This window comes from Sorex araneus, chromosome X (genome assembly GCF_027595985.1).
Source record: "Sorex araneus isolate mSorAra2 chromosome X, mSorAra2.pri, whole genome shotgun sequence".
Classification (NCBI taxonomy): domain Eukaryota; kingdom Metazoa; phylum Chordata; class Mammalia; order Eulipotyphla; family Soricidae; genus Sorex; species Sorex araneus.
In genome coordinates, this window is record NC_073313.1 from 9,886,831 (window position 1) to 9,910,808 (window position 23,978).

Below are 23,978 nucleotides of genomic sequence, written 5' to 3' on the forward strand. Positions count from 1 at the left end.
CCAGCAGGAAGTGCCACCGATTAGTGAGGGGCTCAGAAAAGCCTCTGTGGAACCCGGTCGTGAAGGAGCCCCTCTGTAGAAAGTTGTCCCCGTCCCCCCCAGAAGGATGCTGTCTCCAATCTTAGACCAGCAGGGGAAGTCGGTTGGATCGTTTCAAGAGCACGGGAATGAATACCTCCGGGGAAGAAGGCAGGGAATAGGCCCCTTGAGAACAGCTCTGCGTTAAAAAGACAGTCGGGGGGTCTCTCCCACGCCCCGGGTGCTTGCAGGGTGCAGTCCTCACCACGAAAGGGAAGGTGCTCATCAGCCTGCTGTATGCAGGGGCATCCACTCCCCGCAGGCACCTTCCGCCCAGTGAGCTGTGTCGGTTAGAGCTCGAGAAAGAGAAACACACACGGGGTGATGGTAGCAAAGCTTTCACTTCTGGGAGAACTGTCCCCAGGCGGGGCTGGAGAGAGGGCCATGGGCATGGGCTGGGGTGGGGCTGTACATGGGGCAACGTTTCTCTGTCTTAATTGTGGTTAGACAAGCTGCATGCCTGATACAGGTGCATAGACACACACACTGATGCAGGGGAGCTGAATAAACTGCATTGTGCATGTCAGGGGCCCGGCTTGGGACTGCAGTATCCTTATGCAGGCTGTGGCAGGAACCGGAGAAAGGACACACGGAACCTCCTCGTATCTTTCTCTAAACGTTTCTGTGACTCTATTGAATAAAAAGTTTTCAAAAATTAGAGGATGAAGAAGGCACACAGAAAATCAGTTTTTGTTATTTTTGTTATTTTTCCATTTTGGTCCCATGCAGCAGTGCTCAGGCTTCCTCCTTGCTCTGTGCTCAGGGATCACTCCTGGCAGGGCTGGAGGGACTATTTGGGTGCTGGGGATTGCACCTGGGTTGGGCGTGTGCAGGGCGAACACTGCCAAGAGCGGTTCAGCTAGCTCTCTAGCCCCAATGCTTGGGGTTTTTTGGTCTTTTTGGTCACAGCTGGCAATGCTTGGGGGTTACTCCTGGCTCTGTGCTCTGGAATTGCTCCTGTTGGTGCTTGTGGAACCCTGTGGGGTTTTGGGGGTTGAACCCGGGTCGGCCCTGTGCAAGGCAAATGCCCTCCCGACTGTACTATTGCTCCAGTTCTTCTAATGTATGGTTTTTAAGAAAAATCAGGGCTGGAGCAATAGCACAGTGGGTAGGGCGTTTGCCTTGTACGCGGCCGACCCAGGTTTGATTCCCAGCATCCCATATGGTCCCCTGAGCACCGCCAGGAGTAATTCCACAGAGCCAGGAGTAACCCCTGTGCATCGCTGAGTGTGACTCAAAAAGCAAAAAAAAAAAAAAAAAGAAAGAAAAGAAAAATGGAAGTTATCTTTATTTTTTAAAAAAAAAAAAACCCTTAGATATTTCTCTCTCTCGCCTCTTTCTCTCCGGGGATGAAGGGCGCGGTGGCCGCCATATTAAGACGACCACAGATTGGGTTTTCAAGCCTGCAATTATCTAATATCTGGAAGAAATCTCCCTGGACTTCTTGTTAAAGTACAGAAATTCAAAACCGTGCAGCCGCTATTGCAGCCGCGCGACCTTATTTGTCTTCACAGTAGGTCTGAATCTAGTGGGGTACTCCTAACAACAATAGTGAGGTTTGTGTTGAAATATTGAATGTAACCAAAGTAAACAGAATGTAAAATGAAACTTATCAGTTACAAGGTAGGGGGTGGGGGGGCGGGATGGGAGGTGTACTGTGTGGGTTTTTTTTTTTTGGTGGTGGCATATGGGCACTGGTGAAGGGATGGTTGTTTCAGCATTGTATAACTGAGACCTAAGCCCGAAAGCATTGTAATCTTCCACACGGTGATTTAATAAAAAAAAAAAACCCTTAGATTTTATTCTGCTTTTCCTAAATCTCCTGCACCTAGCAGGTCTGCAACAAATGAATATAATTGAATATAATTATTCATGACAGGTCAGGTTTTACTTACAGTGCTAATTTTGCATTTCTGTGTTTCACCTAGGTTTTTGTCATCCTCCTGCCTCTGTGCTCAGAGATCACTCCTGGCAGCACCGGGAGACCCTCTGTGGTGCCAGAGATCGAGCACAGCTTGGCTGTCCAGTGTCCCCTTTCTCTCTGGCCCACCAGCTAGTATTTTTGTCTGCTCTAGGGTTGCCCGGAAGCAGGCACCCCCTCTTTGTTGTATTGGGTTCCCGGCCCGCAGCCTCTTTTCAGCTCCTGGTGGAGTAAGTCCTGGTTACTCTGAGGCAGGTGTGATTTCGCCTCCAGGGTTCATTTGGCAAAATGATGTTCAACTGGATTCTCAACGCAGACCCCCGAGAACCCCCCCCAACCCATGCATTAAAAAGAATGATCACACACTTAAAGTATCAGTAGTGCGGGAGGCAGCTCCGGGCCGGGCCGCCAGCGGCCACGTGACCCAGCGCTGTCCTGTGATACCCGACTCAGGTTACCACTATGGGGCGGGGCAGCCGGATTACCGTGGGAGCGCAGACAAAGGGAGGGTAGAGAGCTGAAAGTCTGCATCCCAGCCAGTGGGACACCGAAAGCTTCTGAGCTGCCTCCCGCAGCCCCCCTCCCCGCCCCCCCATTCTCACATAAAATGTCCAATATGTGCACCTCCTTCCCCGTAATCCCCGCTGTTGCCCGCAGAGGCAGCCCCGTTCTCATCTTTGGAGTTCTGTTTTCTGCGGGGAGGGTGTGAGGTGGGGACTGACCACACCCAGACACTCAGTGATGCTGAGTGTACTCCTGGCCCTGTGCTCAGCAACCACTTTGGGGAACCATATATGGTACAGGGGATTTCACCTACGTTTGTCCGTGTGTGTGTGTGTGTGTGTGTGTGTGTGTGTGTGTGTCTCCATGTGACTTTATGGACTCCATGGTGAGCATCCCCTGCCATGACACTTTTTCACCCTGATTTCAGCCAGGTCCATCACTGGCATTCTTGTGGGGTCCCTAGGCTGCCACTCCGGCAGCCATACCTTCACTTGCCAAGTGTTCTGTTTGGGGCTGTGTGGAGGAGCCATCTTCCTGGGTCCGTGAGGAGGGTAGCGAGGCATACCCTTTTCTCTCTGTTGGCTTTTTGTACCATGGGGCCGTAGGCCTCGGCTCAGCGTTTGACTGCCTTGGAATGCTTTTTAATTTTTTTCTTTTTTTTTGTGGGGTCACACCTGGCAGTGCTTGGGGGCTTCTCCTGGTTTGGACGTTAAGCCCCACAGACAGAGCGAGTAGTGCAGCCCTTGGACTCTCCGTGGCACTATTTGGGATGATTTTAGAATGACAGAGAAGCTGCAAAACCGGGAAAGCATTTCCCATGGTTAAGATCCCAATCCCGCCCTATCCCTGTGAGCTGCCCGCAGACGTTACTGGATGCCACAGCTCTCCTGCTGTTGTCTTTGCTGGGCTCTTCCTCTCGAGCACCGTGGTTCAGACCGGACTGAAACCTTCTGGCCAGCTGTCTGGTAGGCCTTCATTAATCTTCTGTGCGTCTCGCTCTCTCGCCAGAGGAACTTCACGCTCGCTAGTGGGCAGGGATTCCCGGAGAGGGGCTGTGTTTGGAAATGTGTCTTCCGTGGAAAACGGCATCTGCAACAGAGCCCTGCAAGTCCAACATGCTTCCCAGAACCCTGGAGGCCACTTGCCGTGGCAGATGGCCTTGATGCCTCCCGGAGGAATGAATCCTCCTGTTCGGGCACCACGGCCTCAGTGCGCAGCCCAGCCAGCCATAAGCAGGGAGTGTTTGGATTTTATTGCTTGTTTGGGGGCCATACCTGGTGGTGCTAAGGGCTTATTCCTGGCAGTGCTCAGAAATCACTCCAGCAGTACCAGGGATTACACCCAGGTTGGCTGTGCACAAGACAAACCCCTGACCTCCTGCGCCATGCCTGCAGCCCTGGAGAAGTGATTCTTGAAATCTCTTTTTGCTTTCTACGATGCTTCCCCAGCCTCACGCCCGGTACCACTACGGATTGTGGTGCAAGCTGGCCCCTGAGTCGTGGGTTGCACACGGCAAAGGCAGCTGTGTGGGCCCACCGAGATGCCCGCAGCATGCAGATCCGGAGAGGCGAAGCAGATTAGAGGTTACTGGGGGCTGGGGGTGGGATCGGGGACTTGATTGAGCTCATGGACTTGTTCCAGAACTGGTTGTATCTTGTGCAACTCAGTAAATCTAAAAACCAGTGACTTGCACAGGAAATGGGAGGCTTTCCTGGTGTGGAGATTAGACTTCAATGCAGGCAGTTTTCACTTTGAAAAAGGGAACCTGTTTCTATTTATTGAAATTCAAACAATTTCTTTCTATTTGTTTATTTTTTGGGTTCTGGGGTCACACCCGTCACTGTTCAGGGCTAACTCCTGGCTCAGTGCTCAGAGCTCACTTGTCGCAGGCTCAGGGAGTGTGGAACCCGTTTTTCAGTTCAGAACGCTGCCTCACTTTGGTAGTGGGACCGTGTAGATGAGCCTTGGCCGTGTCTAACTGGGCACAGGGCTTCTGGGCTTCTCAAAAGGGTCACATAGTCCCCAGGGATGCTTCCTAAGAAGATGCAGGGTATTAGGGCCTGGGTGCTAGTGGGGTGAAAGGGGGATGCCCCCGGGTACTCACCTGGTCCTCATACTGGACTAAGGGTGTTGTTGTGGAAACAGTACAGGAATGGCCCAGTGGCTTGGGTCTGCTTGCAAGCATGAGACAAAGAGTGTGACTGCCCGGAGACCGTGTGGCGGTGCATTTGGGCCCCATGGTACCCAAGCATGGGCCCGGCCACTGGGACACTTCCCTCAGCACCTTTCGCTGAGCAGAGCAGATCTTCTGCTTTCATCCATGTGGGATGTCTGAGAATTCCCGTTCCTCCTGGGCCCTGCTTCCATGCTCATAGACCGGAGTGCTGGACACAAGGCTGTGAAGAACAGGCTGAGAGGACTCAAGGTGAAGCCCCCTGGACAGTTTTCTTGCACAAGTGTGGTCACTGTTTCTTTTTTTTTTTGGGGGGGGTGAGGGGGTAATCTCCACATGCAGGTAAATCACTTGGGGATGAAATGTCCCAAATTGCACTGCTGTTTGGGTCTTGGAAACTCCCAGAGCTGGATGTTTCTGGAAGGATTTGTCTGGGCTGTGCCCATCACAGCCCCTGCCTTCCTCAGCCTGGAAATGCCACTAGGAACAGTGGGTCTCTGCTGCATGCACCCTGATATTTCACTGCCTCTGGAGACATTTCAGGGGCTCACAGCTTGGAGTTTGGGGTATCCCTGGCCTCTGTGGGTGGAGACCAGAGCTAGGGCTGAGCATCCTGTAGGCTTGGCTCAGGGGAGCGGGATTCTGGTTTCGGGGAGACGCCAGCAGGGGGAGAGAGCTCTGTGCTGTGGGCGCCGGGCCCCAAGACTCTCCGGGAGAAGTTAGTGTAGCACTGACTTTTGGCAGGGCTGGTGCGGGTCATCTGACACTGACCAGTTATTGGGCTATCTCTGCTGATGGAGGGAGACAAAGGAGCTGGTAGGGAGGCTCAGGGGTGCCTTGGGGTCCTGGCTGCCGGGGAGCAGAGAGCAGGCCGTGCTGAGCGGCAGATGCATTTCACCTGCTTATTTTAGCAGCGGGGCTGTGCCGCCCGCACCCTGCTCAGGGATTTAGTTCGGCCTTTGCCATGCCCATGGCACGTGACCGGTCCTTGCATTTAGCAAGTGACACTTGGTGCTTCTTTTAAAAAAGGGGGTGGCAGTTGCTCACTCAGGGCTGTGTGCTTCGGGTGGACTCGGATGTTCTGGTCCCGCAGAGCGTTTCCCGCGGCGCGTCAGGAAGCACCGTGGTACCATTTTGTTTGTCGCAGAGGTGCTGCTTCTGGAGACATGAGAGCTGGGGTGTCACTGGGGTGGCCCAGGCTGCCACGCGCTGTCGCCTCCTTAACCTCACTCTGAGGGCCAAGATACCAGCAGCCGCCCCTCCCCCCTCCACTATCAGAAACCTCCAAAATGTCACCATGCGGATGGCGTTTTGACAAAAATGTCAAGGATTGCCCAGAATAGCTTCTTGCGTCCGCCTGTGCTTAGGGGAGAAGGACAGAGCAGCATTTTAAGAGCCACCAAGGTGGCCAGAACCAATAATTCCTGTTTGAACAGCTCCCAGGACTAGCCGGATCCCAGGCTGTCCGTGCCCTTACTTTGAAGTTTCGAGTGGGAGCGCATGCGCTGGTTACGCTTCGGTCACAGTAAGACACCATTTTTTTTGCCCATGTCCTGGCTGTTTTACTTAGTATGGATCCCTGTAAAGTCTCCCACCCCCCTGGCTGAGCTAGCGGGAGATTGTTCCGAGCCTCAGAACATCTGCCTAGCGTGCGGGAGCGTTAGGGTCAGCCTCTGACAGTGCCGGGTCACCCCAGCACCACTGGGTGTGGCCCACTGCAGAACAATACAGCCCCACACAACTCAGAACATACTTGCTTTTCTTTTTTCCTTTGGCTTTTGTTCTTTGTACCTGGGCCACACCTGCTGATGCTCAGGTCTTCATCCTGGCTCTGTGTTCAGGGATCACTCCCGGCGGGGCTGGGGGACCCTCTGTGGGATGCCGGGGATGGAACCCGGGTTGGACTCACGCAGCCCAAGTTTCCTATCCTGTGTACTATCGCTCCACTCCTGCTTGTTTTTCTTGTGCCCTTCTTAGCTGCTCAGTTCTGCATCGAGTGCAAGCTCAGTCCCCATTTGGAAGCTGAAGCCTGCACTCCCTTCCAATGGCTACTTTTGATCTATCCTGTTGCTTTTATTCAGTGAAGTCCAGAGATATACACTCATTTCCCATCTGATGCTGGCTGGGGTGGATGTCAGCCCTTTCTCCCGCACTGTTTAGCATGCCACACCGGGACAGACACTGTTTGTATGATCGATCATATTTGGAGTCCTAAGACCGTGTAGATGAATCCCAACAAGGTGGTGGGGTAGAAGCAAGAGTTAAGCTGGTTCTTTTCATGCTCATGACCCTAGAGACTCATTTGGAACTCTCCAGAAGCTTGGGTAGTTCAGAGGTAGCCTGGATGGCATGTGGGTCTCAGTATTTATGGGGAGATCACCAGTGATTACAACCAGAGGGCAAAGAAGCCCACCTCTGTGTCTTTCCTCTCTTCTCCCTAGTTTTCCGTTTTTGCCAGTGCTCAGGGGGGCCAAACCCAGCCCTCTGCATGTATGCAGCCGGCTGGGCTGTCTCTTCTGTTCAGCCCTGATATTTTGGTATATTTTACACATGTTTGGTGGGTTTATTTGTCCACCTGAGTTAAAGAAGGTAGGGTTTTTTTTTTTGCATATTGCAAACTGCTAGACAAAAATTGTAGAATTTTCCATGAAGCGAACTAATGACATGGCAGCACCAAGTATATGAGTTACTAGAATTGGTCTCGTGAAGCAGTTGGCTGGTAAGATGGAGTAGGTTTTCCCAAGCGAAAGTCAGCCCTCCATTTCAGTCACATAGATCTTGCATGAACGAATGGGCTTTGAAGAAACTGAAGGGATTTTTCCTATGGAAGACAGGTGAAACCCAAGTATGGCCTTGAGGCCAACATTCTTCTGGTGATATTAGGCCTTAGGCCTCCTAGAGAGATAGGATCAAAGGGAAGAGCTCTTCAGAAGTAGGGGGAAGCCGGTGCTGGCCAAGTGTCCACTGCAGTGTGCTTGAGCCCCCAGGGGAAAGGCATACTCTCGAGCGGTGGGACTGGTTGGCCGGACATAGCAATGGAGCCGCGTGTTTGAAATGCCTGCAGGACCTGTCCGGCGCCCCAGCTCCGTGCCGCAGGCCTCGTTTCTGGTGTGAGCTGCGTCTCATTCCCACGGTGGAGCATCCCAGCGTGAGTGCTGGCCATCAGTGCTCAGGTAGCGGCCCTTTCCGCCCAGGGACACCTCTCTGGGCTGTGGCCTGCCTTGCCCCTCTCGCGTGGGGCCTTTGCAGGTCCACATGCGTCCTCTGCCTTCTGCCTCATGTCTCGGTACGGCACACCATGGCTCACTAACGCTGCGGGTACCCCCTAGTTTGTTGTCCATTTGTGTGGACTCTGTCGTGATTATTTCCCTTGAGTGTCATGTGCCTGTGATTTGGGAGTGACCTTTCTCTTTCTCCGTGTTCTGTGAGTGGCGTGGGGGGAGGCAGTGCACTTTGCCCTGGTCCCTGGGCCTCCTGTCATGCCCTGGGACCTTCGTCACAGTAGAACCCCATCTGTGTCTTGGTGTGAGGGCTGGACAGACGGTACACGGGTCTTGTACACCGTGCACCCTGGTTTGATTCCCAGCACTGCCCAGGATCCCCTGGGCACCATTCGGTATGGCCCCGCCCCAGTGTGTATCACTTTAAGGCTGCACGTATGCTTAACATGCTAATCTGATGCTTTTCCAACCTATGTGTGAGTCTGAGTAACCCGGGAGGCTGACTGTATATTGTGTGTATTTGTTCACACACGTGCACACACACAGGTACACACACACACATGACCCAGCCCTCGGAGATTGTGATAAGCAGATGGCCCCTGGTCGCCAGCCCCCATGTCTTTCGGGTGACAGGACTCATCTGTCTTGTGCTGGCACACCTTGGAGCCCAGGTCCCTTTGGGGCCACGGTACTGGGGTAGCCCCTGGGCTGCAGGCAGGGGAGGCAGCCTTGGGCCCCCCTCAGCTTTGAGCAGCACTTGCCTCTAGGCTAGGCGCCCCCGAGCCCTGCGGAGTCTCCCTCCTCCCCCTCCATGTGCTCACACGCGGGCATCCCCTTCTGTTGCATATTGAGGTCAGATTCACATGGCCCCAGAGTGACCAGAACCATTTATATGGTTAATCCCGTGGCATCTGGTACATTCACGGGGTTGTGCAATCAGCACCTCTATCTAGTTCCAAGGTATTTTCATCACTGAGAAGAAACCCTTGTACCCATGAAGCAGTCACTCCGCATTCCTGGCCTTCCACCCCCGGGCTCCTGCAGCCTGCCCTCCGCCGGCCGCGTCGCCGCTTCGGAACGTTTCATGTGAGCCGAGTCAGACCGTCGGACCTTTCGTGTCCGTGCAGTGTTCTCAAGGTTTCTTGCTCCCTTTTGTAGCTGAGGCCCGTGTTGTTGCACAGAGACCCTGTTTTTTATGGTTTAATTAAAAAAATTATTTTTGGCCACACCCAGAGATGTTCAGAGGTTACTTCTTGCCCCGAACTCAGGAATGACTCCTGGTGGTCAGCTCAAGGGACATATGGAGTGCCGGGGATTGATCCCAGAGACCCCGTTCTTCAGTCCCCCGATGCCTTGCTGGACACCCGGAGCATCTCTGGCTGTGGCCAGTAGTGTTTCTTTGGACGTGTGTGCTCATGGACCTGGGCCCTGCTTTCAAGTTTTCTTCAGTAGTTGCTGGTGTCCGTGGGAGCTATTTGTTTGCTTTGTTTTTGTCTTGGGGTCACACCTGGCCGTGCTCGGGGCCTACTCTTGGCTCTGAGCTCAGAGAACATTCCTGGTGAGCTCCGGGAATATGGGGTGCCAGGGATTGAACCCGGGCCAGCCCTGTGCCCGGCAAGCGCCCTGCCTGCTGTTCTATCATTCTGGCCCTTTTTGGGAACTGTTTTTACCCTTTTGAAGTACCCCCAAGTGACCTTCCCCAGCAGCTGCAGCATTTCGCACTCGAGCCGGCATGGTGCGAGGCTTCCACTTTGCTTCACGTCTCCATCTTCTCTAGTACTTGTTATTTTCCGGTGATTGCTGTTTGTTCTTTCGCCAAGGCTCACCACGCTGGTAGGCGTGGAGTCCTGACCCCCGTGGTTCTGTCACACACTTCTTGGTAGCTTGACACTTGGCATCCTCTCAGGCTCGTCCTGACCTTTCATATATCTTAGAGAATTATCTATTCAGTCCTTTGCCCTCCCCTCCTTCTTTTGACCTCCCAAGTGGTCCGGGGCCCCCTGGAGATTCTTGATCAATCAGGGCCGGCTCTTCAGTGCAAGGGCCTGAGGATGTGCTGTCCTGGATTACCCAGGTCATCCCCAGCAGTGCCAGTGGGGGACCTCCAGGGCCACACGGGGCATGCTTGGGGACCGTGTACGGGGCATGCGCTCTCACTGCTGTACTGTCTGCTGGTTCTCTGTGCTCATTTTCATATTAGGTTCTTTGTCATTTTGCTGTTGGGTTTTTGGAGCTCTTTACATCTTCTCGCTCCTGCACCCATATCATACATATGATTTGCTGCTAGAAGCCCTTTTGGGAAAGTTGTGATGAGTCCTGTGTGCAGTGAGGCTCAAGTGGCACTGATGTGTCCCAGTGACTGGGGCTCCCGAGAGAAGCTCTCGCATTTGCGAGGCTTTCGCAAGCAGCCCCTCTGCCTGCCCCAGTATACGGTGCTGTCGCCGAAGCTGGCCAACAGCAACGGAAGCTCATCCTTGTACCGACACTTGCCAGGCGTGAGCTCGCTCCAGCCTCCCAGAATGTTCTGTGTGAGTCTTCGTTAAATGTGCAGTTCATCACGGGAGCCCTGTCATCATGCCGGGCTCTCGGGAGCTGACACTCCTTCCCCGTTCCTTCTGTGCGCAGAGAAGGACACTGCAGCGCTTGCCCTAAGCAGGAGCCGTGCGCTTTGTGTTTCTTTTCCTTTTTTTTTTTGGCTGGAGAGGACACTCCCGTGTCGTGTCGTGTTGTGTCGTGTTGCTGGGAGCAGCACCTCGGCCTTGCGAGTGAGACTCTTGGGGCTCCCCAGGCCTAAGAGGAGCTTCATCAACCAGCTTTCCCCGTGTGTGGCTTTCATAAGGATGGCCCCGTCTTTTATTGGCCCCAAACTCAGAAGCTGCCTGGCTCTGAGGCTGCGGAACTTTCTGGACATGGGGGGCGGGAGCGGGGTGCCAGGACCCTGCTTTTGCCACCATGGTGGCTCCTGGTCCCTGGCCGAGGCTCTGGCCTCCTGGTACTGCTATCTGCAGCCACCCAGACTCCCGTGGCTCCTGCTGCCTTTGGAGGACTTTCCCCCGAGCCGAGCCCAAGGCCCAGGCGTCGGTGGGCGGGACCGGAGTAGGCCAGGTCCCCTCTCAGGGACCCACTGCTCGGCATGTGATTCTGTTAAATTCCACGTCAGGCCAAAAGGTATTTTTGGCTGCATGGTTCATAGGCCTGTTTTCCTCTGTGCTCTCTCTACCAGTTTTGGGACTCGAGCAACTATGTTAGAACCACTGCCCCACTCGGCGTCATGCTGGTAGCAGCGGCTCATGGCCAGACATGCTCATGTACCTGTTCAGCGCTTCCCTTCACTCTCTTTGCGAGGCAAGATGCTGTCGGGGGCTTGTTCTCATCTGCCTTGTGTCCCAGAGCTCTCTCACACTCGGCAGTGCCCAGCCACTTGCCCCTGGGTGGATGAAGACATAATTCTTAGATTACAGTTCCCAAGGTATTGTCAGATGTTTGGTGGAAGAAGCTATCCCAGGTTCCCCATCATCAGTCCCCTCCACGGTGCGGCCCGACATGTGTCTCGTGTATTGACCTGAGCGGCACTTCCTGAATGTTCTCTAGCCAGAGAAGAGAGGGGAGGGGAGGGGAGGGAGAGGATGGGAGGAGGAGGTGTGGGGAGAGGCCGGGGAAGGCTAGGTTGGATTCTGTATAAACCCTAACCCTTTCCTTTTGGAAACGTAGTTGGCATTTTTTTTTTTTGGTTTTGTGTTCCGTCACATGTGGTGGTGCTGGGGCTGCTCCTGGCTCTGTGCTTGGTGATCACTCTTGGAGGTGCTCAGGGATCCATGTGCTCGCAGGGGTTGGGTCTGCCAAACACCTTAAGCACTGTCTGTCTCTCTGGCCCGATTCCATTGTGCTATTTCAAGTGGCTGTCCCGTGGACAGTAGGAGGAAAGCCTCTTCCGTTGCACTCCCGTGCTGGGAACCAAATCAGTAGGGAGTTTTGAGGTGGCTCTGCCGTGGTTGGTGTGTGGTTGGTGTGTGCTCACTCTTGTTACTTTCCCACAGCCGCAGTTGGGTCACGAGAGTTTTGGGTGCCCTCTGGCTCCCTCACCGTAACAGGAGTTGGTGTGTTTTGGGACCCCCAGGGACCTGATTTGGGCCTTCTGCTCAGCAGGAAAGGCCAGTGAGAGGAGGGGTTTCCTTTAAGTCACATCACCTCCCTCCTTTTGCCCCACCCCACTCACCTTTCTTCCACCTGTTTGTCTGCCCCTCCACCAGTTGTCCATTTTTCTGTCCATCCCTCCCTTTCTCCCTTCATCCTTCATCTGTTCTTTGATTTATCCTCGTAGCCTTCTGTTTATCCATTGCCCCTCCCTCCTTGCTTTCACCACGTCTCTCCCTCCTCCCTCCTTTCATCCACCTAGCATCCATCTCTCTGTTCTGTCTGTCTTTCTCTGCCTTCTTCCTTTTATCCACTCATCCGTCTATCCCTCTGTTATGTCCACCCATCCACTCACCCATCCATCTCTCTTTCCCTCCTTCCTTTCACCCACCCATCCATCCTTGCCTGTTTATCCACTCATCACTCCCTTCTGTCTCTCCCTCCACCTCCCTGTTTTTCTTCCATCTTTCCATCAACTCATCCCTCAGCCCACCTGTGTACTCTCCACCCACCCTACACTTCTCCCTGCCCATCTGCCCTTCCCGCTGTGTCTCCAGCGCTCCCTCCCTGCATCTGTCTGAGCATCATCCACTCCTGTTGCTGGGTGGCGTCTGCTCAGCACTGTGTGTTGGGACCCTTGCCCTTGTCGTCTCCAAACTCTCGGGCACTGGTGTGAAGGTACTGGCCCTTTAGTGGCCGCCAGGTGCTGTGAGGAGGTAGCTTCCTCAGGGAAGGAGAGAAGATGCACTCCTGGCGCTTGGGGGTGCAGCACACTGAGCTGGTCGTGGGAGGAGAATGACAGGCCAGTGCGGGCCCTCAGTTGTCCCTGGCTTCTGTAGCTGGGAAGATCTTGGTTCTTCTCTCATGTGCCCTGTTGCTGTCATAAAGGAGACTCAGACACCCCAGGAGGCCACGGTGGGCTCTGCTCAGGTGGCCGTGAATGGCCTGGCAGCTGCTTCAGATGGGCCGGCCCGAGGAAGTGTAAGTGTTCACACTCAGGGGTTGTTGAGTTCATGGCATCCCACAACATTCCCATTCTAGCCAGTGACCCCCAGGGAATCCGGGGGCCCAGCCCTGTCTCTTGGGGGAGCATCGCAGAGGCTGGCGGTGCCAGTGCCATTAGCCTCTTGGACGATCGCCTGTGGCCGCATGGGCCTTGGCATGAGGAAGCTTTGCGGTGATTCCTTAGAGGGGAACCGAACTGGTCAGGCCACAGTGGAGGGCCATGGGGAGTTGATACCGGGGCGGCCGCAGCCCTGCTCTGTACCGTGTGTCTCCCCTGCCGCCATGCCTCCGCAGGCATCTCGGGCTGTTCTCGGCCCTGAACTCTGGGCTAGGAAACAGACTCCCCTGCAGCTGTGTGCTTCGCAGAACTGGACCGGCCAGACCAGCAGCATTTTCGGCATTAGGGGAGGGCAGCACTTGGGGTGTAAGTGGAGGCACATTTTTCTAGGGAGGGGATTGATGGTTTATCTCAGATCCCGGAGATCCCAAACCTCTCCCGAGCCATGCTCTCCTGGCCTGCCCGCCTGGCACGCTCTCATCATCGCTGTGCACGCGCTGTCGGGCCGCTGAGGAGTGGTCCTGCCAGGGAGGGCCGGCAGGCTTGCACTCTCCGCTGGACACCACGCCAGCCCCTAAAGCGTGCAATTCCTTTGTGAAAAAAGAAAACAGATTAACTGATGGGTGAAAAGTCGTGTTTTCTTTCCTCGGAGAGGAGGTAATGAGTGCAAAAAGGGGCAGGTAATAGAATCCCTTTGCTGGGTACAATCCAAAGGGGACACCCCGCTGTGGCTGTATCTGCAGCTGACATGGAGACGACAGAGCCCGAGGACAAACCGTGGATGGCGGAGGATTGGCCAGGGTCGCCTCCCCCTGTGATGCCATTTGTAAGGAATGTTATTGTTCGGCCTCTCTGCTTCCCCAGCCAGCCTGGGTTTTCTTTCCCACTTTAGCTGGATTTACTTCTTCCTCCAATTGTTAGAGCTTGTTTCTTTTTTACTCCCAAACTTGCTGTATGATCTCCCTCCCTTCAAAATTCTAATTTCAAAATCTCTTTTCCTATATTCGCTACTGAGCCAACACCCAAAACTCTCATGGTCTTATGCTTGAGTGGCTGCATTTTTGTTTAAATAAAAAAGATTATTCTAGCTTAGGTGGCGCGTTGACAGTGATGCTGATGCCGTCGCCGGTCACCTCGCCTCGCCCTACCTGTGGCCTCCTACACTGCCCTGATGCTGCCGCTCTCTGGTTTGGTTGGATTTGATGATTATTTTAGTTGTCGTTTCTCCTGGGGGCCACACCCGTGGTGCTCAGGGCTTCCTCCTGGCCGGGCTCAGGGCAGCAAGTGCCCTCCTGGCTGTCACAGGGACCTTTGAATTCAGGCAAGCTGATATGGTCCCTCCAGCTCCCTTCAGACCTCGGGGCCCGTTGTCTCCACTGCAAGAACCGTGGCAGGTGGAAAGGCCTTCTTCGCCCGTGCAGGTTCCAGAAGACAGACACACCCCGAAATAGTGCGTGCTTCTCAGGGTGAGGGCAGCGGAACCAGCAGGAGACGTTCCTGCTCAAGGCAGTGAGGCTGGCAGTGGCTCGAGACTGAAGACAGAGCTCCTAGAATGTTCTTTTGTGCTCCTGGGGGAATGGGGTTCACCTGTGTCCAAGGTCATTTGGCGGATTCACTGTCACTCGTAGAACCAGTTTCTTCCATCTCCTCTTTCCGGTGTTGGGGGGCGATTTTTCCTTCAAAAGAGTCTGGGAATTCATCCATCCATGAAATGTACCAGTAAATTCTGTATTGGACTCAGACTTGATAAAGCAAGTAGGCACTTGGCTTGTGCATGGCTGACCTGGGTTCGATCCCCAGCACTCCGAATTGTTCCTGAGACCTGCCACAAGTAATCCGTGAGCAAAGAACCAAGAGTAAGCCTGAGTGTTGCCAGGTCTGCCCCCCCCCCAAAAAAAAAAAGAGAAAAGAAAAGATTGACCATACACACACACACACACACACACACACACACACACACACACACACACATATATATAGTTTGTTTTTAGGATTTTTAAAAACTGAATCACCATGAGATACCCAGTTACAAGGTTATTCATGATTGGGTTTCAGTCATACAGTGTTCCAACACCGGGATCTGTACCACTGCACATTTTCTACCACCAATGTTCCCAGTCCCCCCTCTCCTCCAGCCTGCGTCTATAGCAGGCACTTTTTCTTCTCTCTCAGGACTTGATAAACTTCAAATATAATTTAAGAACAATTGAAGAGGGGCGGAGAGATAGTTCAGCAGGCAGGGTGTTTGCCTTGCACTTGGCTCACCTGGATTTGATCCCCGGAACCCCATATGGTCCCCCAAGCCCACCAGAAATGATCCCTGAGCTCAGAGATAGGAGTAACCCCTGAGTGCCGCTGGTATGGCCCCAAAAGGAAGCAAGCACAATTGAAGATTCCGCTGTACACTATTTTGTCAATGTGTTTAGGTTGGTTGTAGCATTGGGGGAGGGTGTCCATTACCAAGTGGTGGATGCACCTTCTTCCCTACTGTTTAGAGCTCAAGTAAAGATTGACTCATTTGAGCATCTTTGGGACTAAGGTGAAGGGGAGTATGGTTCATTCACCACTGCTTCAAACTCGAGGGAGGCTAGAACAGTCTTCCGAAAGAGCAGGTCAGTTGAGGTTTTGGAGTGCTGACTGTCATCTCCTGCCATTTGCTGTGTCCCTCATGCCTGCATTTCTGGCACTCAGAGAGCCACTCTGTGCCGAGAAAGAACCCAGGACTCGGGTTATTATTTTGTCATTATTATTAGATTTTTTACACCACATCCAGCTCTGCACTCAGGGATCACTCCTGGTGGTGCCTAGGGAACCATGTGCGGTGCTGGGGATAGAACCTGGGCCGGCCATCTGCAAAGCAAGCATCCCACTTGCTGTACTCTCTGCAGCCCTTTCTTTTATGAGCAACAGCTCTAGATTAAATGTCATGTACTTGGAGTTTGGAGAAACCACAGGGCAGGGTCCAGCTCAGTCTGTGGGTAACCCCAAACAGCTGGTGGCCATGTCCCCATGGGCTCTGACACTCCCTATGAGAAGGTGAACAAGGTGGGTTTGGAAGCAAAACCAGCCAGAGTGTTGGAGCTGGTACAGAGGGGAGGGCGCTGTGCGGGCCCTGGAGCATTCCTGGTGGCCCCAGCTGCCTCACTGAACTGTAGGCCTGCTTGGTGGAGACTGGGTACGGAGCACTCCTAGCCTCCAGGTGAAACCCCACCCCTGCTGGCTAGCACGGAAACACTGTGGTAGGAGCTGCTCTTGTGTGAACTTGGCAGCAGATCGGCCAGCGCTGACACTGGCCATGAAGGCTTTCTCCACTGCTCTGTCCACTTTCTCTGGCCCCGTGGTCAACCAGTGGCCATCTGATTGACCGAATAGTGCCCCTCTCCCCCAGTCCTAATGCCTGGGATCTGCTGTGGTTAAAAGGATTTTACAGAAGGATCTTGCAGTAGGGAGATTCTCTTAGCCCAGCAACGCTGTACTGGACAGGAAGATGAATGACACTCAGCGTTTGGGTGCTATTTGCACTGTCCTACCCATCCAGTCTGGGGGAAGGACATATTCACCAGTGATCCTGGTCTCAGGCAGTGGCCTGGGTCTGTCGCAGCTCACTTTTCTGGAGCCAAGGGCTTGAACGAAGATGTGGGAAGGATCTTCCCATAACTGAATTAGTGGGAATTCAGCTAGCAGAGTCCATGCACGCACTTGGTAGCATTTATAGACAACCCAGACAATCATCCAGCGATGGTGGCCGCATACCCAACAATGCTCTTGTCACTCCATCTCCTCAGTCAATGGGGTCATAGGCGATAGGGAATGGGATTCTACTTTAAGAGATCCATCTGGAACTCTTTTCCTTCCTGTCTGTGCCAAGCCACTGTTTCCTTGATCACGTTTACATTAAGGAGAGAAGTCCACTGCCAGTCTGTTCTTACTTTCCCCCAGAAAACATAAAAGCCCCTTTGTGCTTTCTACTGTGTAAGGAACACAGACGCCTCCTCCTCCGGCTGCCCGAGTAGGAGATACCTACTCTACACTGTGTCTGCATTGTCACCCAGCATGGCTTTTGGCATTTGATCTATGGTTCATGACTACTGGTAGGTGGAAATGTCACAAGTGCATGCGAGATTTGAGCCGTGATGTAGGGGCTCTGAAAGTGGGGAAGGCAGCGTCCGACATGCTGCCTGGAAGAAAACGCTCAGTTTGCCCCCTCTGACCGTCAGTGTCTGTTTCGGCAAAGTCGCACTTAGAGACTAGGATGCTTTGAGCTGTGAATGCAGTGATAATTCTTACCATTCATTGTTTAGGCAAAGTTAGTTAATTGTCCGATCAAATATTGAAGCAAAAGTGATCAGATATAATTTTACATTCATTCTTGATTCAGGTTAGCAAACCTACACGAAATTGATCCGGCCTTTAACTTTGCTTTCATGGTTTTGTTTTGCAGAATAACGAAGCCTTTGACCTTTGCCGATTGTGTTGGGGACGAACTTCCTTTAGGATGGGAAACTGTATACGATAAACAAATTGGAATTTATTACATGGACCACATAAATAGTAAGTAGAGTGTTGCATTGCAGTGCTTCTATGTGGATGCGTTTGCAGGTTGTTCCCACAGAAGCCACAAGCCTTGTTGTCCCAGGCGGCACTAAAGTAGATTTTCTAAATGTGATCTGAAGTGTTTATTAGTTGAATCTTCAAAGGGGAAGCCGTCCTATCGCTTGCTCGCTTGTCTTGCTTAGGAAGTCACGGAATGTGTTTAATGGACGGTTCACTATCTAACATAAGGCATCAGCCCCCAAGGCAGCCTGCAGATACTGAATAACTCTCAGAACCCGCAGGTTGTGGATTGCAAAGTGGAGCCTTCAGGTTCTTGGAACAATAAATGCCCAAGTGGTTCCCTTCCCTTCACTTTGTCACCTCTGTTTCTTTTAAGTATCGTGCACCGAACCTTTGGTCTCAGAGAAGGGAGAAGGGTTCAGCTAAAGTGATGGGCCCTGGTGTGCCAGTCTTTTTCTTTTCTTGGTGTGTGTGTGGGGGTAGGGGGGCTTGGGCCATGCTTGGCAGTGCCCAGGAGTGACCCCTGGTGGGCTCAGGGAGGCTGGTGGGATGCTGGGGCTTGAACCAGGGTCGGCTACATGCAAGCTACGTGCCTTCCCTCCTCTTTCTCTCGGAATGGGGTGCCGTATTTTGTCCTAGCAGGGCCAATTTCGCCTTCTGGGTCACTTGGTGTCCTTGTCAGCTCCGTTCAGTGTTGGGGTCTTGCCAGCTTCTGTGCAGGGAGCTTCCTGACTGTGTGTGTACGTGTGTGGGGGGTTCAGATACGTGACTCAGTGCTGTGTGTGTGGGGGGGAAACGTTCCGATACTGGGCGCCCCGACTGCACTTACCTTTAGCTCTTCCCTGAGACTGGGCCTGTCGTAAGAAAAGACAGAGTCGCACAGTTTGCTGCTCCGTTGCTGGATCTGGAGAGTGTCATGCTGAGTGAAGTGAGTCAGGGGGAGAGGGACAGACAGAAGGATCTCCCACATGTGGGACATAAAGGAACATAGGGAGTAACAGATGCCAAAGGCATCTGAAACGGAAACCATGAGAACTGGTCTTCAGGAGGAAGCCTGCTGCGGGGGGTGGGGGAGAGGTCCGGGAAGGGAACACTAGGGCAGGGGGAGGAGGGGTCGCTCTGCAAGAGGGAGGGGTTGCTGGAAGGTGCGTGGGTATTGAGCCTGAAGCTCTCTCAGTCACAGGCCTGTCAGCTATAGTGCCTAAGATCTAGAATTCCAGTGTCTGCCATAGAGGCTCTGGGCAGGGAGGCGGAAGGGATGGTGCCGAAACACGGTATGCCCGATACCCAGTCATGGATAACTTTGTAATTCACCGTGATACAACAAAAGTACTGGGGCCTGTGATTGGTGGCGAGTGGCTCAAGTCTTGGCCTCCTAGTTGCTGTCACCAGCCCGTGGCCGGGGCGCAGTGCCCAGCGAGGCTGTGGTGGGTGCCTTCCATCTATGTATGTCCACCATGCCCGGCCACCTGGGCTCTCTGGCACCCGCATGGGAGGTGGAGGCACCATGCCCTGGGCCTGGGCCTTGTGTGTGGTTTCATCAGCAGCTTTCGGCCTTCGGGGGCCCAGGTGGCATTACTGAGCAGCATTGGCATCCAGCACCTTACACAACACTCCTTCCTGTTGGCGGCTCAGCCTGGGGTTCGTCCTGGCTCATCTTTCTCATGAACTTGACTCGGCATCCATTTGCCCCCTGTGCTGTGGGCCTTGGTGCTGGTCTACAGACTCGCCGAGGCCCTGAAAGTATCGGGGGCTGCTTCCCTGTGCCGGCCACTCAGTGGGGGCTCTAGGCACCAGCCAACTCCCAAACTGAGTGAGGGCCCAGGGCCCTCGGGGCCGGTGAACACGCCAGCGCTGTGTCCTGCACCTCTGCCTGTCTCAGCCCACCTCTCCCCCTCCTTCCTCCACCACAGGAACCGGAAGGGGGATGCGTGTTGGAACGGTTTATATGTAAAGGCCGGAGACGGCATTCTGGGCGAGTAGCCCCTCAGAGCTCAGCTCTAAGTGCACAGGTTTCAAAGCCCTGAGAGGCTCGTGAGGAGAGGCTGAGGTGGTAGCACTGTGTGAAGGCCACAGATGCCACTGAGGTGGGCACCTCAGAGAGTGGGACCGTGTTGGTTGGCCCTGGGATGGGGCCATCAGCCTTAAAAACAGCTGGGCATTTCTTCACAGCTCTGGCTTTGTCCCTCCTTGGACCCATCTGGACTCAGGGGTGAGGGAGGGCCCTGAAAGGTCTTGTCTCCTGAGAGCTGTTAATGCCCTGTAAGCTTTCCAGGGGGCCCTGTAGAGGTGGCACAAGGAGGGGAGTGGCATAGGGAATGTCGGTGAAAGGGGCTTTAAAAGGGAGAGCTTGGGCCAGAGAGATAGCACAGTGGGGAGAGCGCTTGCATGTGGCCGGCCCCGGTTTGATCCCCGACACTGTATAGGGTCCCCTGAACCCTACCAGTAGTGATGGCTGAGTACTGCCTAGTATAACCCAAATACTTAAAAATAAATAAGTGAATAAATAAAAGGGGGAACTTGCTTGAAATATCTCATGAACACACCTCTGTGAGTTTGTGTTAAGTAAACACAGCTGGTAGTGGTCCTTCTGCACAATTGGAAGCGCCATTCACAGGCTGTCACAGGGACCTCTGAAGGAACAGCTCCATGTTCTTTGGTGCGGTCGCAGCACTGTGCAACTGCCTCTTTTTCCAAGTTCCAGAGAAAGCCAGGACACAGCAGGGTTGACAAAGGGCCGTGAGAAGGCCGGGACATCTGGTCGCATGACAGTGACAGCTGCGGGGGTCATCTCTGCCAGCATCTGTTTCCGGTGTGAAAGGTTGTCTGCTATTGTCTCCCCTCCAGGGAGCTGTTTGGTGCCTGTTGCTCAGTCTTCTTGGTCCCTGACTCTGCGGAGGGTCCCTGTTGTTCAGCGTTCCCAGCCTGAGAAGGCTTTTTCCGTCACTGGCTCCAGAAGGGTTGACCTGGTCAGGAACGGGCTTTCCTCTGCTTCCCTTCCCTTCCCTTCCCTTCCGCTCACCTCCTCCTTTTCCTCGTAGAGCTCACGCAGATCGAGGACCCCCGGGAACAGTGGCGGCGAGAGCAGGAGCGGATGCTGAAGGAGTACCTGATCGTGGCCCAGGAGGCGCTCAGTGCCAAGAAGGAGATCTACCAGATTAAGCAGCAGCGCTTTGCGCTCGCTCAGGAGCAGTACCAACAGCTGCACCAGCTGTGCGAGGATGACAGCCGCTCCTATGCCAGCTGTGAGTTGACTCTCTCTTCTGGGGCTCTGCGTGGCCGCCTCCTCCATCCCAGCCATCGACTGCTCCATGGCACTGCCCAGTCGTGTTTGCCGTTGCTTCGGTGGAGGCGCGTGTTTGGGCTGAAGTCACGTTGCCCCTTAACACTGTGGAGGTTTTAGGCAGGCGTCATTGAAAAGCAGTGTGAGGGGCCGGAGCGATAGCACAGCGGGTAAGGCGTTTGCCTTGCACTCGGCCAACCCGGGTTCGATCCCCAGCATCCCATATGGTCCCCCAAGCACCGCCAGGAGTAATTCCTGAGAGCAAAGCCAGGAATAATCCCTGTGCATTGCCGGGTGTGACCCAAAAAGCCAAAGAAAAGAAAAAAAAAGAAAAGCAGCACGAGACTGGGGAAATAGTACAGGGGGGAAAGTGCTCACTTTGCACGTGACTCACTGCGGTTCCATCTCCAGCACCACTCTGTTCTCCTGGGCCCTGCCAGGAGTGATGCCTGAGCACAGAGCCAGGAGGAAGCCCTGAGCACCTCCCGGTGTGGCCTCAAAATAAAATAGAACAAAGCCAGCAGGAAAAAACAAAATCAATGCTGATGTATATACAGTGGGGTCACAGGGTCCAGCTCTGTCCTTCACTCTGTACTTACCCCCCCTTTCCCAAGCTTGCGCTCTCCTTCCTTCTGGTTTGATAGCCTAGACATGTCTTTTTGCTTTCTTTAGTTCATCTGTTTGTTTTCTCTCTCTGCCGTGTCAGAGTGGAATCTGTTGGTGTTTGTCTTCCTCCGCCTGGCCTGTGTCACTCAGCATAAAGCCTTCTAGGTCCACCCGCGTTGTTGCAAATGGCCGGATTTCATCCTGTCTTAACAGCCTTCAGCAAACGCCCATCTAGTGCCCACCTGGTGCCCAAACTCTGCCATGTGGGGTGATGAACTGAGGCCACAGGGTCCCTGCCCTCATGGAATTTTGGAGAGAATAAACACGTGCCCACACGAAATCCAGGGGGACATGAGAGGCCATGTGTCAGGTGCACTGGGCGGGAAGGACCGAGCACACGCTGCCGGGTGGCCTGGGGAAATTCAGGCGGTTCTTTGCTGGACCCTGGCGGCAAGACTCTGGCGTCCACGCACCTGCCCAGCAGCCTTCTCGGTACAGTTGTTTCTGGGGACGTGCCCCACCAGTTGGGTGGATGCACAGGGATGTTTCCCCGATGGACCCCTCTGGTTTGGGGGGCAGTGGGTTACTCAGGCAGTGCTGAGGGTTTCGAGGAAGCTGACGCAGACTGGGATCCCACGGCCTGTTATTTGTTATTTTTGTCCCCGCCACACCCACCCCGAGGTCCATGACCGTGACTGTCCTGGACGCCATTGGCCTTGGGGTGCACAGAGGACTCTGGTACTAGGCTTGAGTTCATCAAACCCAAGCCTAGGTGAGACGTGCAGGGCCCCACCTGTGACTTTGGTGACCCAGCACTCAACACTCCAGACATCAGCAATGCTTTGCTCAGTGCTGGAGTGCAGGGGAGAGCCTGGGGCCACACTGTGGAGAAGAGGTGGGGGCGCCAGGAATGTGAGATATTTATTGCCATGTGCCTCCAGAAAATGCAGGGATGTGGATATAATGGTATGTTCTCACCAGCTTGTCTTATCTCTTTTGCTCTTTAGCTATTGGTTTTGTTTGCTTTGTTGAAACTGTCCCTCAGAATGTGACAGGTCGGCTCAGGGTTAATTTTTAGAGGCTAGTTTCTTATCTCTGAAGTTTTTGCTTTCTTTTTCTTTCTCTGGAATAGGGATAATACTGACCTCATAGAAGGAATTGAAGAGTGTTTCTCCTCTCTTTGCAGAAGGTTACTGTGGGATTGGTTTTAATACTCGACTGTTTGATAGAATTCTCTAGAAAAGCCCCGTAGACCAGGAGATCTTTGTGAGATTTTGGCAGCTACAAAATCACCTTCTATAGGGCTGTTCACATTGTCTCTGCTTGGTCTAATTTTGGTGTTTTTGTGTAACTGAAGGAGTCTGTCTAGTTTCTTTAGTGTAAAACCTTGTAAAGGTGGGGCTGGAGACTGAAGGGGACTTGCTTGCACACAACCTAACCTACCTAGATTCGATCCCTGACACCCCATATGGTCCCCTGAGCACAGAGCCAGGAGTGATTTGCTAAATGTGGCCCAAAAGCTAAAAATGAAACTTGCAAAGGGTCAGATAGTAGTTTTGGCTTTGTTGGGTGCTGTATTGCTCCCGGGCCTTACTGTCTGTTCACGTGGAGAAACACCAGAGATAATCTGGAGTATTGTGCCTTGTTTTGATCCAACTGTCTTGCAGGTAACAAACTGACTTCTGTCCCTAGCTGTTCACCCAACCCGTGGAGTTTGTCTAGTTTGTAAAATTCTTTTATTGATTCTTTTCATATCTGGAGTTCGGAGCTGTCATCTCTTTCGTTCCTGCTATTAAAACTGAGTCATCCCTTGTTCTTAATCAGTGTAGCTCAACTTTTATCTTGAAGGTAAACTGGCTTTTCATTTTTCCTCCTCCCATCTCATTTCTTGTCTGTTTTCTATTTCTTAATCTATTCTCCCCCTCTCCTATTTAAATAGGCTTTAAACTGTTCTTCCTTTTCTAGCTTCTTAAGTATGTTAGGTCCTTGATTTTAGACCATCTTTTATTTCCTCCAACAATCCTCTAAAGCATAAATTCTCCTCTAAGGACAACTTTCATTGTAGTCCACACATCTTGGCATTTTCAAAGTATTTTTCATTTCCTTTGTGTTGAGTGTGTGTATGTGTGTGCTTTTTGAACCACAGTCTTTAAAAGTAAGTTGTTGGGACTTGTACATCACACCATTGGTTTCTGATTTCATTCTGATGTAGTCAGAAGCTATGTACACTCTGTGAGAGTTCATTCCTTTGAAAAATCTATTGAGATGATTTCTTTTTGGACTTTGGATCATACCTGGCAGTGCTCAGGACCCATTCCTGGCTCCATACTCAGGAGTAACCCCTGGCAGAACTCAGGGGACCATATGTGGTTCCTGGATTTGAACCAGGGTCGCAGCCACCATAGCCATATGCAAGGCAAGGGCCTTCCTGCCTGTGTGGT

The 23,978-nt window shown here is 53.1% G+C and overlaps 1 protein-coding gene across 1 annotated transcript in view; it reads left to right on the forward strand.

Annotated features, from left to right (window-relative positions):
* Nucleotides 1–23,978, forward strand: part of WWC3 (WWC family member 3) — an 82,845-nt gene that overhangs the window by 12,835 nt on the left and 46,032 nt on the right. Inside the window, exons 2-3 of the mRNA XM_055120840.1 lie at nucleotides 17,536–17,645; nucleotides 20,690–20,893. Of these exons, the coding sequence (XP_054976815.1) occupies nucleotides 17,536–17,645; nucleotides 20,690–20,893 (314 nt within the window). The remainder of the gene's footprint in view (nucleotides 1–17,535; nucleotides 17,646–20,689; nucleotides 20,894–23,978) is intronic.